The sequence below is a fragment of the Carcharodon carcharias genome, chromosome 11 (assembly GCF_017639515.1).
Source record: "Carcharodon carcharias isolate sCarCar2 chromosome 11, sCarCar2.pri, whole genome shotgun sequence".
Taxonomy (NCBI): domain Eukaryota; kingdom Metazoa; phylum Chordata; class Chondrichthyes; order Lamniformes; family Lamnidae; genus Carcharodon; species Carcharodon carcharias.
The window spans coordinates 101,832,115-101,849,953 of NC_054477.1; the positions used below are offsets into that span (position 1 = coordinate 101,832,115).

A 17,839-nucleotide genomic window follows, 5' to 3' on the forward strand; every position below is an offset into this window, starting at 1 on the left:
TGGGAAATGAAGGGGTTCCAAGAAGATGAATTTCCAAATGAAAGGGACAGTGATGGGGGACAACTGCAGGAAGGTTTCAAGGGGATGGAGGCTTTAAGTCTGAAACTGGCACAAGTTCAACCTTGCAGAAACTGGGTGCTTGCAGAGGTGGACATTTTATGCCTATCCTGACCTGCAATTCAGTCAGCTGATGGCGGAGGAAGACACTTCCTGCCTGTCCCCCCGTGTGATTGCATGTGAAACATTGAAATTGCGTGTGTTGCAGCTCCTGATATGTGAGTGGAAGTGGTGCCCATTTCTGATCCTGCCTTCAGCTGTTTCATTAAGTTATGCCCTAACACTTTTCATTAACGTTTAAACTCCAAGAGGTGGCTTCATGTAACTGATTATTAAACAGATACTGTCAATTGCAATCTATAAAATGCTCATTGATATTTTGTCTTATTGAAATATTGAATACATCTTATTTTCTTCAGAAAAGGCTGAAGATGAATATATATCATCAGAAATCATGAAACGGCGATGGGTGCCAAATGTTTTCAAAAGCACATCCTGGGAATGCTTTCAATTTGTAGGGTATGAAATCAAAATTACAGAGGCCACTGATTGCTACGGTGCATTTGTCTGGCCTTCGGTAAGCACTGTTGTCAGTTGTAATTTAACTTAAAATTTACTTTAGACAATCTTCGTGGACAATGACATGCTTCTGTCCACTATTTTAAATGAATTGAAACCTCTGCTAAAATGGCAAGCATAAGCAAATTGTATGAAAATTTTAAGCACTTGTCTGTGACTGTCAACAAAAGTCATTTCCAGCTCTTTGTTATAGGACCATAAGACCATAAGACATAGGAGCAGAAATTAGGCCATTTGGCCCATCGAGTCTGCTCCGCCATTCAATCATGGCTGATAAGTTTCTCAACCCGATTCTCCTGCCTTCTCCCTGTAACCTTTGATCCCCTTACCAATCAAGAACCTATCTATCTCGGTCTTAAATACACTCAATGACCTGGCCTCCACAGCCTTCTCTGGCAATAAATTCCATAGATTCACCACTCTCTAGCTAAAGAAGTTTCTCCTCATCTCTGTTCTCAAGGGTCTTCCCTTTACTCTGAGGCTGTGCCCGCAGGTCCTAGTCTCTCCTACTAATGGAAATATCTTCCCCATGTCCACTCTATCCAGGCCTTTCAGTATTCTGTAAGTTTCAATCAGATCCCCCCCTCATCCTTCTAAAGTCCATCGAGTATAGGCCTAGAGTCCTCAAACGTTCCTCATATGTTAAGCCTTTCATTCCTGGGATCATTCTCGTGAACCTCCTCTGGACCCTCTCCAGGACCAGCGCATCCATCCTGAGATACGGGGCCCAAAATTGCTCACAATATTCTAAATGTTAAAAGAGAATTTGAAATAAAAATACCACTGCCAGCCATAGAATAAAATATGTTAAACTGCAGAAAAGAAACTAACTCATATTTCTATTGCTGCATCACACAGGCCCTGGTGTTGTGCTATTACCTGGAACACAGCCAAAAAGAGAATAGTTTGATTGATAAAAATATAATTGAACTAGGATCAGGAACAGGACTGGTGTCAATTGTTGCTGGATTACTTGGTGAGTAAAGGTCATCTTTTAAAATAAGGTCTCCATTTCATATAGTATTCCTCACACAAAGGACAGCCTCGGAAAGTTTTACTACAGGGAGATGAGCACTGAGCAAGTAGCAAAAGCAATTTAGGAAGGTAGACTAATTAGTCATTTAAATGACTGCTTAAAGAGATAAGTTGGTGCTGCCTATGGAAGGTTTCTCAAGGTAAGGAGAGAAATAGAAAAGCAAAAGGCTTTTAGAAATTGTTTTCTCTCGGCAAGACTAAATTTATTATCCATTCCTAGTGTGAAGTAAGGATATTCCTTTTTCTCCCACGAACCAGCTCTTAATTCAGTTTCCTGGAAAGAAAAGCTCTGGGATACTGGACTGCCTGTATATGAAGGCATCATGACAGCTACCAGGTTGCACACACACCTCAGCCGCATGAACGACTTTTGGATGTACACAAGCTGCACATTGAGGAACAATTATTCCTTGCAGTTTATAAAAGCTGGTGGTTGCTGTGGCAGTGCTGGGATTGCCACTTGTGAAGTCAATGGAACTCTGTATCCCAGATGAATCCAGCCAGAGGTGCACATTTAAATGCGCACCATTCTGGCTATCGCCATCACAGGGAAATTTGAGTAATTATTTGCATTGACAAATAAACCATTGATGTGCAGCCAACTGGGAGATCCTGGAAGGATCTGGAGATGAAAGAAGTTGAGGGCAGTGGTCACTTTCACACCTACTGGTAATGTAAGGCCACCAGATCCAGCAGGGAGGATGAAGCTGCGATTCTCTGCAATCACCTGACATCATGAGTAGAATCTTCTGTTCGGCGAGCGGGGGCGGGGCCCACTCACCGACATGTAAAATGACGCGGGGTGATGTCAGGCATGCGTTCCGATGTCACCCCGCTTCATTTAGATTTTCAGTTCGCTGGGCACACAGCCGAATTGGCTGTGTGCCCACCAAACAGTCAAAGGCCTATTAAGGCCATTAAAAAAGTAATTAACATGATTAATGGACTCGCCCATCCAACCTTAAGGCTGGCGGGCAGGCCAGGAGCCCCAGTGGGCTTCTGAAAAAACATGAAACCTCATCCACGGGTGGGATGAGGTTTCATGAGGGTATTAAAATTTTTATAAATTGTTTAAATAAAAGAAATTGACATGTCCCAGCTCATGTGACAGTGGCACGCATGGACATGTCAGTAATTTTTTTCCCCTTCTTTATTGGAATTTTGAAAGATGAGCCGATCTCCCTGAGGCAGCACATGCATGAAAGAGTGCACTCCTGGCTCAGGGAATGCCCCACCACCCACACAGGGAGCGCATAGCGCTTCTGAGTGGGCGTCAAGCAGGGCGGGCCTTAATTGGCCTGCCCACATAAAATGGCGGCGTGCCCCCAACCGGGGCGCCAATTGGGAACCCGCCGCCCATGCCCGCTCCCACACAACCCCCCCAACTCCCTCTTTTGTACCTCACCTTGTCCATCTGTTTTCTGTGCATGTGTTGATCCCACCACAGGACATAGGCACTGCCCTGGATTATGATGGTTTTCTGCTCCTGATACACTGTCAAACACATCCACAGTGCCTCCCATCTTGATCGTGTCAACTGGAATTCCTAAAGCTTGACAAAAGCTGTACCTGTACATGGGGTTGAATTTTCCCCCTGTTGGGGGGGTAGGGGGAAGGGGTTGGGGGGTGGAGTGGTGGGGGGAGGTGTGTGTGTATGTGTGTGTGTGCGAGGGCAGGTGCGGGCAGGGGTGGACCCAATTGGTGCCCCTGATTGGGTCAGCGCCACCATTTTACATGGGTGGGCCAATTAAGGCCCGCCCAGTGTGATGTGCACCCGGAAGCCGAAAGGGCTGTGCGCTCCCTGTGCAGTGGGGGTTGCCTGAATCGGGAGTGCGCTTTTTCGCATATGCGCACGAAAGAGTGCAGAAAAGATAAGTTTTAAGTTTTAAAAGGTGAATAAAGTGGAGAAATAATTTTTATCACATGTCCCCTCATATGAAACTGCCACATGAGCTGGGACATGTACATTAATTTTAATAAAAATTTGTGTGAAAATTTAAAATCATTCATGAAACCTCATCCCGCCCATGGATGACGTTCAATGAAAAATGCGAAGGCTGCCTGGGCTCTTCACGTGCCCGCCAACCTTAAGGTTGGACGGGCAGCTCAGGTAATGGCTTAATTGCCTTTTTAAATGGTCTTAACAGGCCTTTGACAGTTTGGCCGGCACATAGCCTGCCAAACTGAAAATCTAAATGACACGCGGGGACATCGGGATGCATGCCGGACATCACCCTGAGTCATTTTACGCCTCGGCGAGTAGGTCCCACCCCTGCTCGCTGAGCCAAAGATTCAGGCCATGTATTCTCTGCCAAACATCTGCCATGGGAGCTGAGACAGCAGCTGCAATAGTGAACTTTCACTCCAGTGGGGAAATGACAAATTTAAATGTACACCTGAACTGCTGTTTAAGTTCACCTCAGATTCCCTGGGTAGTTTCTTCAGCCCCGGGAAACCAGGGCTGCTAAGTTAAATTTGGAATCAAGTTAAAAATAATTTTAAACTACCTCATTAACATCTTCTAAGGACATTAATTGCACAAGTAAGCCGACAATGTAAATCCCTGACTTTGATTTCCCAAGCACATCTCTATTAAACCCAAAAGTGGGCATATTCAAACCAGGTTGTTTTCCCACTATTCCTTGCTCCCACTGCACCCGTTATTGAGGGGTAAAATTCCCTACAGAGTTTAGTTGGTTAGAGTTAAGGAGCAGAAGAGGAGCTTGCTTGTTGTAGACTTTAGAACACCAAATAATGGGACTGAAATGGGGAAAATCAGCAAGCAAATTTTAGTAGGATGTAAAAACATCAGGCTAGTGATAATCGAGTACTTCAAGCATCCTGATTGAGCAACAAACAGTGTAAAGGGCAAAGAGAGGGAGGAATTCCAGAAATACTTATAGGAGAACTTCCTTGATCAGTATGCTTCCAGTTGTAAAGGAAATATTATCCTTCCCTAATATTACTGTAGGCTGTGTTTTGTGTGTGTGTGTGTGTGTGTGAGAGAGAGAGAGACTAATTTAATTAAACTAAAGATGGTCAGACTGCAAAGTTTGAATCATCAAAGGGGTTAAGTGTTAAAAAAAACAGGCATTTTGAAATGGAGGTGGGTAAGCTAAGATGAGGTCTAGCAGATACAGTGTGAATGAAATTTGCATTTGTGGATAAGTTGAGAGGTTGTTTGATTTTCAAAGGGACATAATAAGTTGTTTAACAACTGGCAAGATAAATAAGGCAAATTTATTATGTTTATTTTTTCTGAAAGTGTTGGCCATAATACGAAAGCAGGGATTTGATGATGGAACTATACAAAACGCTGGTTAGGCCACAGCTGCAATTTGTATACAGTTCTGGCCACCACATTACAGGAAGGAGTGTAGAGGAGATTTACAAGAGTGTTGTCAGGGCTTGAAAATTGCAGCTATGAGGAGAGATTGGATAGGCTAGAGTTGTTTTCCTTAGAATAGAGGAGGCTAAGGGGTGACCTAATTGAGGTATACAGAATTAGGAGGGGCGTAGATAGGGTAGACAGGAAAGACTTGTTTCCTCTACCTGAGGGGTCAGTAACCAGGGGGCATAGTTTTAAGGTCATTGGTAGAAGGATAAGAGGGTACACGAGGAAAAACTTCTTCACCCAGAGGGTGGTGGGCATCTGGAATTCACTGCCTAAGTTGGTGGTTGAGGCTGAAACGCTCAACTCATCTAAAGGGTACCTGGATCTACATCTGAAACACTGTAACATGCAAGGCTATGGACCAGGTGCTGGAAAGTGGGATTAAAATGAGGGGCTAGTTTCTTTTTTCTCTTTTTTAGCCAGCACAGACATGATTGACTGAATGGCCTCGTTCTGCATCATAACTTTTCTATGGTTCTATGAAAGATTTTTATATTCTCAGAGAAGTAACTTCCAAAGCAAGGGTGAAACAATGTGATTTACAGATCCAAAGGAGAAATATATTTAAAGAAAGATGGAAAGCTGTATGGGGAGTGGCCCTGTGAGATCTTGAGAAGTGGACTGTGTGAAATAGACCTTTGAAAAAGCAGCCTCTAACCACCCCAGAGAAGTGCTGGTTGGTCCAGTGTGCAAGGTTTTGTTAAAAGCCTTGGAGTTCCATTGTCATGTGAGAGGGAGAGAGAAGCTGTGAAATACTTCACTTATTGCAACAGTGAATGTTTGTGGTAATATTGCTGGATGTTTTTATAGATTAAGAATCTATTCGGACTGTTGCCTGAAAGCGGTATGTGGTTGGGAGTCTAGTTAAGTAGAAATCTTTTGGGAACTGTTATAAGACTAAGTTTAACTGTAATCTTGTGTGTTTAACTTTTTCTTTTATTTTATTAGTAAATGTTTTAATGTAATCTTTATAATCTCCAAAGGTAGTAGTGGACTCTTTACTTCTGACTTCAGTGTACATATCTTCTCGTAATAAATAAAAATTGCAAAATCGTTGTGATAGCTTGACCAAGTTTCCCTTAGGGATTTGTCAGCCTGGCAATTACCATCTGCCATATCATAACACAGCCCAAAGAGGAAGTAAACAGTACTGAATCCAGTTTTGGAGAATGAAGTGGGGCAAGTGGAGTATGTTTCAGTTGGGGGGCATTTGAGAAACAGTGATCCCAATATCAGTAGATTTAGAGTAGTTATGAAAAGGACAGGGAACAATCAAAGGTAAAGATACTGAACAGGAAAAGGGCTAATTTCAGTGAGTTGGAAAGGGATATTGCCTAAATGGATTGGAACCAAAAATTGGAAGATGAAACAGTAATTATCTTGTGGGAGACCTTCAAGGAGGATATAGTTCAGGTACAGAATAAATGCATTCCTCCACGGAGGAAAGGAAGAGCATCCAAAGCTAGAGCTTCTTGGATGACTGAAGATATTGGGCCAGATTATCCCATCCCAAAGTGGACGGAATGGAGGTGAGAAGGTGAAAAAATGGCCACCGGGCAACACTGATGGAAGTTCTATCTCCATTTTTGTCATCGGTGGCTTTCATGAGGGCGGGGAGAGGTGGGTCTCAGAACTCACCCATGTCTTTTAACAGGACAATTAACTACTTAAGAGTTTATCAAAAGCCTGACTTTCAGAAGGTTTGGAACTTTGGTGAAGGTGACTGACCTTTAAGAAACCTTGGCTTTCAGACACAGTAAGGGTAGGCATGCAGCAAGTCAGAGGTGAGTAAGGAAAGAAGACTTCAGGAAGGTTAGTGACAAGGTATAAGATGATGAGTTCGCTACTTTATTCAATGTAGTACACAATGAGGAAAGAGTAGAAAGGCTGCTGTAGGTGGAAGGAAGGGGCATACCGGTCATAATCTGTGTGGGGGGTAAATACAGAGGAAGATATGCTATCGATGTCCTATCACACAAGGAGTGCTTTAAATTTCTAACATAGAGGGTGCACAGCAATGTTCTCTAAAATACTGGGTTTCGGCAAAGCAGGAGAGAGCTTACCAAGAAAACTGTGCATGTTAAAGATTGGCTGTCAACAAAGTTTGAAACCATTAATTCTACTGTCTTAGATATAGGAACATTTACAGAACTCTTTTACAGATGCCCTTTCATGTTGCCAGGTCTGGAGCTCTGTTCCTGTGTCCTGGCAGTCTAATTGGACGGCAGCCCCTCCCTCACCTAATTAAGGCCCTGACCCAGGGAAACATGCTGCTGGTTCCAGTTCCAAGATGGGAGCAGACTGGCAACCCAGAATCGAACCCAGCTCCCGTTTCCTGTCTCCTATGGGAAAATCCAGCCCATTTAGATTAAAATGAAATGGAAGAGGAGGCTTACGATAAATGTCAGTTTAATAATATAGAATAGAATCTAGCAGAATACAGGAAATACACTAGAGAATTGAAAAGGAAATACAAGGGGCAAAAGGGGAATGAGAAAAGATTAGCAAGTGATAGAAACGGGACCCCAAATTTTTAATAAATATAGAGAGGGTAAAAGGAAAACAAAGCTTAGGGCTGATTAATAAAAGGTTTTCTTGTGGAGTGAGAGAACATGATTGAGATATGAAAAGTGTCCTTTGCTTCTGTCTTTGCTAAAGAGGAGGATGCTGCTAATGTTACATTAAAGGAGGAGGCAGTAGAGAAATTGGAAAGCATAAAAATAAAGGAGATACTTAAAAGGTCGGCAGCATTGAAAGTAAAACAATCACACAGCCTAGATGGGATGTGTCCTAGGTTACTAAGTGAAGTAAAGATGCAAATAACAGTGGTTCTGGCCACAATCTTTCAATCCTCCTTAGATACAGGAGCAGTGCCAGAGGACTGGAGGGTTGTAAATGCTACATTGTTTCAGAAAAGGATAAACCCAGCAACCATAGGTCAGCCAGTTTAAAATTTGTGGCGGGGAAGCTTATGTGAACATAATCTGGGACATAAATGTTGGTCAATTGGAAAAATATTGGTTAATAAACCCATGAGATTAAAGGGGCATTGGCAGCGTGGGTATGAAATTAGCTAAGAGACGGAAAGCAGAGAAGGCTAAGGGGAGAGTTAATAGAGGTATTCAAAATTCTGAAGGAAATGATGCTGTGCACAGGATTTTGGATGAGGTCACTGGCAGGTGGAAGCAGCAGTCAGGAGCCCTGCCTCATAGCCACTTCTGTCCCTTCAAAAATGTTGTCAAAAGTTCTAGGTTACTACGTCTAAGTGTAAAAGTCAAAAAAATGAATAATTGTATTATTCCGATAGACTCTTGCTAAAAATGTAAATGAGTAGATTAGCTTAAGTATCCAAATAATAGTGTTCTGAAATTTGAAATTCAATTCACTGATGAGTTCAAATGTTTGCACTTATCGAAGGCTCTTGTATTGAGTTACAAACGAGTTAATGAACTATTAACACCACAGCATGATGTAATTTCCACATGCTTGTAATAATTTGGGAACCTTGAACTTCAGGCTCATGGATATTTTCATCAGTAAACCATGTACTGAAATAATTGAGTACACCTTACATTAATAATGCACTAAATGATATCCATGTTTAATTAACAACACATTTTGCAATGTGTACTTGTAGCCAGGAACACTCACTGGCATTTGTACACATTGGGAAATCACAGGCACAATTCCACAATTTTTGTTTGTTAAAATTAATTAGCATAAAGTTTCAAGGAATAGGCATGAAATTTCCCAATAAGTGGTTGAGGCTCCTGGTAGATGACTGTATGTGTAAAATGATCCTATATTATGTGCACAATGTCAACACGCATGATGTATTTAAATATAAAATGTAAACTTCCTTGTATAATATGAGATCTTACTGTACACAAACTTGGTATAATGTTCCAAACAGATTCTTTCATATTGCAATTTTTGATGATACTATTTGACTGCTTTCTAAACATACATTCTTGCTTTTTTTCAGGTTCATATGTGACTGCCACAGACCTGCCTCATTTACTGGGCAACTTACAGTACAACGTATCACGAAATACAAAAATGAGAAGTAAATATCAGCCACAGGTCAAAGAACTTAAATGGGGAGTAGATTTGGAAAAGAATTTCCCCAGAAATGCCTGTCATTATGATTATGTAATGGCTGCTGATGTTGTGTATAGCCACCCATACTTGGATGAACTTCTAATGACTTTTGATCATTTATGTCAAGATGACACCATCATTTTGTGGACAATGAGATTTAGGCTTGAGAAAGACAACACCTTTGTGGAAAAATTCCAGTGTATGTTTGATACTGAAGTTATATATGATCTCCCAACTTTACAGATAAAATTGTATAAAGCAAAAAGAAAAGCTTCGCATACACGTAAAATTATAACACAGGGGTCAGAAAGGGAACTTAAGCACTAAGTGCTCATGCCTGTGAAGCAATTGTTCTCCTTATCATGACGAGTTAAGGTTGAATTCCTTGCAAATCAGGCTTGCAAGATGTTATGAGTGATATAATTTCATCAAAGCCTTGCTTCCAATGCTTGCTAAGATTTCCCAGCTATGAAGCCTTCTAAGGCAAGTTTAACTACCAATCAACATGTCTAAATTACATGCCTAATAGAAAAGATATCTCTAGACACGATCTTTGGCATTGACAGATTAGCTTGGGATCAGAATCTGTCATTTGATATGCATCTTGCTAAAATTACAATCACAAAGTGCCTGCATTGATTACATTACAACAGGAGAACAATCACTAACGCAATGGTCAGGATTTTCAAGCCCCATTGCTGGTGGGACCCACCATGGGAGATTCGGCAGCTCAGCCAACAGTCCATTGATTTTTGGCAGGACCAGGCGATCCTGGTGGTGGACGGGGCCAGAAAATCCCACCCAATGTTCAAGCACTCAGGCAAGTCAAGAAGGAGTTGAAGTGTTCTATTCCGTCGAAGGGTCATGAGGACTCGAAACGTCAACTCTTTTCTTCTCCGCCGATGCTGCCAGACCTGCTGAGTTTTTCCAGGTAATTCTGTTTTTGTTTTGTTCTATCCACTTGTTTTATAGCATTGCCAGTGATTTTACTTAAATTTTAACAAAGACATTCATTATTTTAGTTACTAGAAATACTTCTAAGTGAAAAGCACTAAACTATCCATTTTTGTTTTGAATTTTTAATATATTACTCTGCCGTTTTTGAAAATTAGCTGTTCCAAAATGAAGAAATATGTTGAAAGTCTAAAAAAGCATAAATGTAGATATTGTATACTTTTTACTTGTAAACAAGCTCCCGTCAGCATGTTAAAACACTAATTAATTTTACTAAAAATCACCATCTGAGGTATAGGTTAAGACATGAGGTTGGCAAATAAGTGCTTTCATGGTTAGTCTTCTAGACACGACTGGCATATATACAGAGCACGAATGAAGCAGTAGACAGAATAGGCTCTGAATATCTTCCAAGGGAGACAGCATTCTTCAATCTGCTGGCAAGAATTTGGAAATAAGACGCTACTGGGAATTATACTGATTATATAAACATGCCTGAAAAACAATCATGTATTATCAATCACTGACCTTTGATTTAACAATTGAAGTAATTGTTTTCAAAATATAACTGTTATCTATGTAATATTTATATATGATTAAAGGATATTTAGTTAATAATTAATACACCATAACAAATTGGTTTACATTATTGTTTTCATTTTTGTTTGGTTGCACAGAAGCCAGCTTTCGTCTTCTTACTTTGTACCTTATGATCCAAAGAAAATTAAGAGCTACTAATAATTATGAATCCTTTGAGGGGAACTTATCTATTTCCTTTTCAATCAGTGGCACTGGCAATTTGCTGACAACCCCTTGGTTAAACAAATTTTGTCTGAGTTGCCTATTTACTTCAGTTTTCGTTATCTAGTCCCCCATATTTGGAATTCAGTATACATCATAAAAAAAAAGTTTCATCTGTTTCCAACATATGAAATCCATTCATAAGCATAAAATCTTCAATCCAGTGTCACAGATGTGTAGTTGTGATATTATAGATTTTGTAAAAAAGGCTAATCTTCCTTTTAAATGGATACAAGAAGCTGTAAAGATGGCTGCCAAAAGTCAGCTGACCTTTTACAACTGCAATGTAGTCAAGCTTCTATTTGGCTACAAGTCCAGCCATGTGAAGACATTTGAAATTCAATGTGCATTTCTACAAAGGTTAACAGAAACTCACTTCCCTGGAGGTGTGAATAGCTCTTTCCTAACACACCAAACCTGGGAGAATGGGAACCATTCAAATTAATGGCTGACACATTTAAAAGGTTAATTATCTCGCCCAAAAGATGAGGGAAGGGACTATGCCCCCAGAACTAACCCAATACCTAATATGGGAGCTTGATTTTACAGTTTGGGATAGCAGCCACTTTGAGTTTGAACTGTATGAAGTCTGACTGAGAACAGCCATTTTGTGCAGAGAACTCAGAAGACCTCAGGGAGTTAGCCCACAGCTCTCAGCTGAACTAACTGTGAACAGCATCTGAGAGCTGTGTTTCTCTCTGCCCCACAGGGGGTCACAGAGGAAGTTGTCCAGAAATCATCACTGTTCTGCTGAAAAGAGGATCCAGGCACTTTTTAACTGTCATGCTAACAGAACCAGTAACGGGACCTTCACTCACTCCACGAAGCTGCTCTACCTGCTGAGTCCACCTACAAAGGCAAACACTGACTAATTGACTACCAAAGCCATTGCAGCTGCTGAACAAACCCTTCACTCCAGATAACCAACACTTTAACTGCAAGCTATGGGCCTGCAATGATATATCTTACAGAGACTGATTTGAAATCTCATCTTTAAGCAGCTTTTTTTCTTTATCTGCATTTTAATCTTTGTATCTGTATTTTAGTTAATAACTTTATCACTTTTACTTAAGTAACATTCAGCAGTAGTTTTGTAATAAGCTAACCTTTATCTTGTTTAAGAATAAAGCTTGACTGCTGGGTTATTTTAAATGGAACCACTCACAAATTAAAAGGGGGCTACAAAAACACACACACAAGTATCCTAGCTCACGGGCCACTTTGAGGAAATGCCTTTTACACGGTCATGACACAAGTCTCCCATCTGTCTTCTAGCTTCACCCAAAACAACAATCCTTCCGCACAACTCTGTTTTCCAAGTTCTTGGCTTTAAGATCAAGTATGGCCTTAAAGAGCTTACTGAACCCTCTCCAATATCATATTCCTTTCAATGTGGGTGACCAGAACTATGCTTGATATGAGGGCCCATTCAATTTTAAAATTGCCTTTTTTGCATTATGTTATATCTTTTGCTATGTAGCCCAGCATTTAGAATGCTTCTTCACTACCTGGGGATTCTGAACTAATTGTTTTAGTGACCTATCTACCACAATTGCTCAGTGAACATTCTGTTCTGATACCATTTATTTGTTCCATCTAACTACATGTTCCATGTTACATTTTCTTTTAATAAACTTACCACTTCAAATTTAGTTGCATGTCACATATATTTTCTATATAGCTACATCGAACAAGGGGGAAGGCTGACAGGGCAGTGCAATGAGTTAGAAGCACTCCTCCAATCACTAATGTGAGCAATCAATTTAGTGCAAGTATATAATATGGCTCTGGACCTCATTACAACCTTGGCCCAAACATTGGCAAAAGAGCTGAATTCCAGAGTTGAGGTGAGAGTGATTGCCCTTGACATTAAGACAGCATTTGACCAAGGGTGGCATCAAGAAATCTTAGCAAAATTGAACTCAATGAGAATTGGAGGGAAAACACTTTGGGATGCAAAGGAAGATGGCTGTCATTGTTGAAGGTCAATCATCTCAGTCCCAGGACATTGATTCGGGAGTTCTACTGTCCTCGGCCCAACTATCTTCAGCTGCTTCATCAATGACCATCCCTTTATCATCAGGTCAGAGTGTCTGCTGATAATTGCAAAGTGCTCAATATCATGCACAACTTCTATGCCTCTGGCTCTTTCCAGGGGTCGGGGGTGATCTTTGTGGAGTGTCCAATCAGCTGTCCACTCTTGTGTCAAGCGTGTGACAGATGCCCTATTCAGGTGTGCATTGACTTTCATCCACTACCACTGGGACGAGGCCAGTCAGACAGAGCGAGCCAGAGGCTTTGCAGTGATTGCTGGCTTCCCCTGTGTCCAGGGTGCAATAGACTGTACACATGTGGCCATCAAGGCGCCAGCAGGTGAGCCCGGTGCCTTTGTCAACAGGAAGGGCTTCCACCCCCATGAACGTGCAGATCGTGTGTGATCACAGGATGCTGATTCTACAAGTCTGTGCAAAGTACCCAGGCAGCTCCCACGATGCCTACATCCTCAGACACTCCCAGGTGCCGGGGCTCTACAGTGGTCCAGCCCGGCTGGATGGATGGCTGCTGGGTGACAAGGGCTATCTCCTCAAAAAGTGGCTCAAGACGCCGCTCTGCCGTCCAAGAACAGAAGCTGAGCAGTGGTACAATAGGAGCCATGGCACCACAAGGGCTGTGGTGGAGAGAACCATTGGTTTTCCTAAGATGCACTTTCGATGCCTGGACCATTCAGGGGGTGCACTCCAGTACCCCCAGATCATGTGTCACTGATAGTGGTTGCATGCTGCGCTCTCCACAATCTGGTGCTGGAAAGGGCCGACACAGTGGATGAGGAAGACATAGACGCAGTGGCTGCGGCTGCACACGATGATTCCAGCAGTGACTCCGAGGATGAGCACACACAGGAGAACGCTGAGGGGGTAGATGCTGACCCGGGCATATTCCAGGGAGGCAGGGACACCCAGGAGGCTTTAATCCAAAGAACCTTCAGCTGGCACACCACAGATGGACGTTCAACACACACCAGGGCTGCAGGCTCCATACTCGATACCTGAGAGCAAAATCTGCCTGGATAGTAACATTAGCTAAGCCCCTTGTCAATAAAGCTCAATGTCAAACAACTCACTCATAACATTATGGGTTTCCGCCCATTGCAGAAGTAAGGAATCACCCTGAGGCATGGCAACATGTCAAAGTTTATTGAGAGAACAAATGTAACTTCATAAACCAAAAAAATCAGTGTTGGACATCACACCAAGTCTTCCAGAAACCATTATGGGCCAACATAAAAGCACCAGTGAGAAACCCGTGGTGTGCCTAATGTGCCTTAAATTTATGCTTACCGTGCTACGTCTAGGTGCTCCCCCTTGCTGACACTGGCATCTGAGAGCCTGCTCACTCTGCTGTCCTGTTGGCCTCGATGACATTGGCGGACGTCCTCTGGCCCGCGGAACATTTGATAGTCCCACCTGAGAGGGAGCGCCCAGTGCCACGGCTGGCACCTCCCCAGTCGCTGCAGCCTCATCAGATGCCACAGTCACTGGCAGAGGGGTGGAGGAGCTGCTGCCCTCATCCAGAGTGCCCTTAGAGGAGCCCATAGAGACGACAGACAGGTGCTGCACAGACGTGAGATCACTTTGGACCTCCCTGCTCACCATAGACAGATGAACACTGAGCTGGGATACATGGTGCCCAAACCATCTCCCATATTGGCAATGACCAGCTGAGGTTAATGCCTCTGTGAGGGCTTGCAGGTCCCAGCGCATCCCCAGGAGGCCCTGATTGTTCTCCTGGAGGAGCCTCTCCACGAGAGTTGCTGCTTTCTCCATGGAGGAAGCATGGCACTCAGCCATGAGGCTCAAAGCATCGGTGATGCTCCGTGTGGACTCCTCAAGCATGGGCACCATGCCACACATAGCCTCATGTATCTCCGCCAGATCCTTCTGTATACCCTGAACTTCCAGCGTTCGCTGCCTCATGGATGACTCCAGAGGCACTTCATCAGCCACCGACTGAGCATATGCCTGGTTCCCAGCAGTCCTCCGACTGGCGGTGCCCTAGCGCTCTCTAACTCTGTCCGCACCTCAAGCGAGTGTGAAGTGCCCTCACCACCATGCCCCGGGACACTAGCTGAAGATCTAATTCCACTGAGGTGCTAATTTCTGCGCTGGTGACTGCTTGGCAGAGATGGTGTGACACTGGTGAGTGGGTTTCCTCTGGGGCCTCAGGGGTGAGAGGTGGGCCCTCTGCCTCCCCCTCCTGGCCCTGCTCCGGTGATGCTGAAAGGAAGAACAAGGACATTTGATTAATTACAGTGCAGACAATGTCAATGTGCATGCCTGTCCCCCGGATCACAATGCGCTCATCCTTCCATAATCAATGGTCAACCCATGTTGCAAACTTCAATCACGGAGCATTCAGCAGTGCCATGGCTGCTGGGACACACATGGCGACCTCAGTGCTCGGCAAACATACCTCCCTGTGGCTGACACCACCTCCCCTCCCCCACTTGCCCAAATGCTGCCTCCTTCACATGTGGCACCACAAGATGTTACTTTGCTAAGCAAGGAGGCACAAGCACATGGAGCGTAAAGGCCAGCAGATGGATTAGTGCCCTGCCACCTGGAAGCTCTCATCCCAGCATGTTAGCACCCTGACTTTGACATGCTTCCCAGTTCCAGCACTTTGCCTAGGTGCAGATCCTTGAGTTTCACCCACATTCTATACTCTGGGTGTCAGTGTCACACATGCTGCGGGTGCAGAACCCATCCATGCTCAACCCTCTCAGGGTGAACTGGGCATGGGCAATACCCGCTGGCTCACCCAGCGAGGGATACACGCCAGGAAGGATTCAATGCCGTTCCTGTACTCAGAGTTGCAGGGGTGGGGTGGTTGGTGGTTGGGGGGAAAGGATGACGGCTGCATTAAGTGACCTCAGCCAACATGCTACTCACCCTACCCAAGCGCAGGAGGTTGTTGAATCTTTTGCAGCACTGGGCCCGTGTGCGTCGCACCACATCATGGGAGCTCTCGGCCACATCCTCCCACACATTTGGTCAGATGGGGAGGCCTCCAGCTCCCGTCCCTCCTCCAGGAAGGCAGCTAGTCACTCGTCGGAGAAACGAGGGGCACACTGCCACTATGGCCTACCCTCCAGCCTGGCCTGCCCCGATGGCCTACCCTCCAGCCTGGCCTGCCCCGATGGCCTACCCTCCAGCCTGGCCTGCCCCGATGGCTTACCCTCCAGCCTGGCCTGCCCCGATGGCCTACCCTCCGGCCTGGCCTGCCCCGATGGCCTACCCTCCGGCCTGGCCTGCCCCGATGGCCTACCCTCCGGCCTGGCCTGCCCCGATGGCTTACCCTCCGGACTTGCATGATGAACATTGCCCCTCTGATGTGCTCTTCTCTGCCATTGTGAGCAGCTGTTGGGCCCGGCGGTCTGTGCATGCCCGCCAGCACCCGCACTCCCGCTATCTTCAGGAGTCATGAAATATGCTGGGCAGGCCTTAATTGGCCCCTCTGCGTAAAATGGCGGTGCAGACCTGATAGTGTGTGGCGATCGGTTCCATGCCCGCCCACACCTGCTCCCACACTTGGGGAAAATTCTCCCCATGGACTTTTGAAAGCCATTTAAGTGCCACATTATAGGCTTTAGAAACATTGAAGCCCATGGCATTAAGGGGCAGTGGCAGAACGGAAACAAAATTAGCAAGGGGACAGAAAGCAGAGAGTAGTGGCGAACAGTTGTTTTTCAAATTGGAGGAAAGTACATAAATCGTACTCCCCAGGGGTCATTACTCGGACACTGCTCTTCTTGATACATATTAATGATCTGGACTTGGGGATACAAGGCATAATTTTAAAGCTTGCAGTTGATAAGGAAACTTGCTAACAATGGAGATTGTAACAGGCATCAGGTAAACATAGACAGAGAGCTAAACAGGCATTGTTACAAAACCTGAAGAGGTCGATAACTTTAAAAAATAAATCTGAACTTCCAGTTGATAGCTGAAAGGATGACACAATAAGATTTCACGTTTTAAGATATTTCTGTAACTAACAGACTAAAAGCACTTTTGAATAAACAGCATTGTTGTGAGCAACTTGTACTTTAACCAACAGAACAGAACTTTTCCCTTTTACTTTTAACACAACCAGAAGACCCATTTGACAGGTGTACTTTACACTGTCCCTTGAGTAGTCATATAGCTTTCCCAGAAAAGTCCAACATGACTCTTTTGCTCCTGGGGGTTTTTACTCCCATTCCTTTCCTTTCCTGACCTGGTAACTTTTATCTCAGAACTGTCTTGCATGGTGAGGGTTTTTCCTGGAGATCCTCCCTCTAGCACAAACCAGGCAAATCTTCCAGCCTCATTTCAAATCCTCACAAATTTGGTCTTTTAAATCTGAGTGTGCACTCCCACCCGTATTCCTGTGGGGTGAACCACAGAGACTTTCGGCCTCTAGTTGCTCCCTCTCTCCAGGGTCCTAGCAGATTTTCTGTGTCTGTGAGTTTCAGGGATATCTTAGAAACCTTTACTCTCTCAAAGCTAATCTCCATGGCAACATGAATCACATGGGCTTTGAATCCAGGTAGAAAAGCTGATTAGTCATCCTTAAGATTCCAACTTTATTTTGGAAGTAAATGGCTAGTTTAAAGTATAACTGTTTACAACCCAGTACTCTCAACACCTTCCAGGGACTTTGGAGACTAGCAGTCTAATCCCTGTAAACACAGATGTTGCTGCTATTGTCTCCAAGTGTAAACACCTTACACATTCTTTCCAGCAAACAACTCAGGCCTCCCTTTAATCTTTAACAGCTACTTCACCCAGGCCTGTGGTTAGGCGAACATGAGAATAGATCACACGACCCCTTCATTTTTATCCTAAATTAAAGACAAAGTCCAGAAACATAATATCT

The 17,839-nt window shown here is 43.9% G+C and overlaps 1 protein-coding gene across 1 annotated transcript; it reads left to right on the top strand.

Annotated features, from left to right (window-relative positions):
• The first annotated feature begins 484 nt into the window (after window positions 1-484).
• mettl21e (methyltransferase like 21e) lies at window positions 485-17,000 on the top strand. Its single transcript, XM_041198714.1, has 5 exons — window positions 485-634; window positions 1,495-1,612; window positions 9,051-9,435; window positions 14,141-14,213; window positions 16,980-17,000. Exons 1-5 carry the CDS (start codon window positions 512-514, stop codon window positions 16,998-17,000), a joined length of 720 nt encoding a protein of 239 aa, XP_041054648.1. The 5' UTR covers window positions 485-511.
• The last annotated feature ends 839 nt before the right edge of the window (window positions 17,001-17,839 follow it).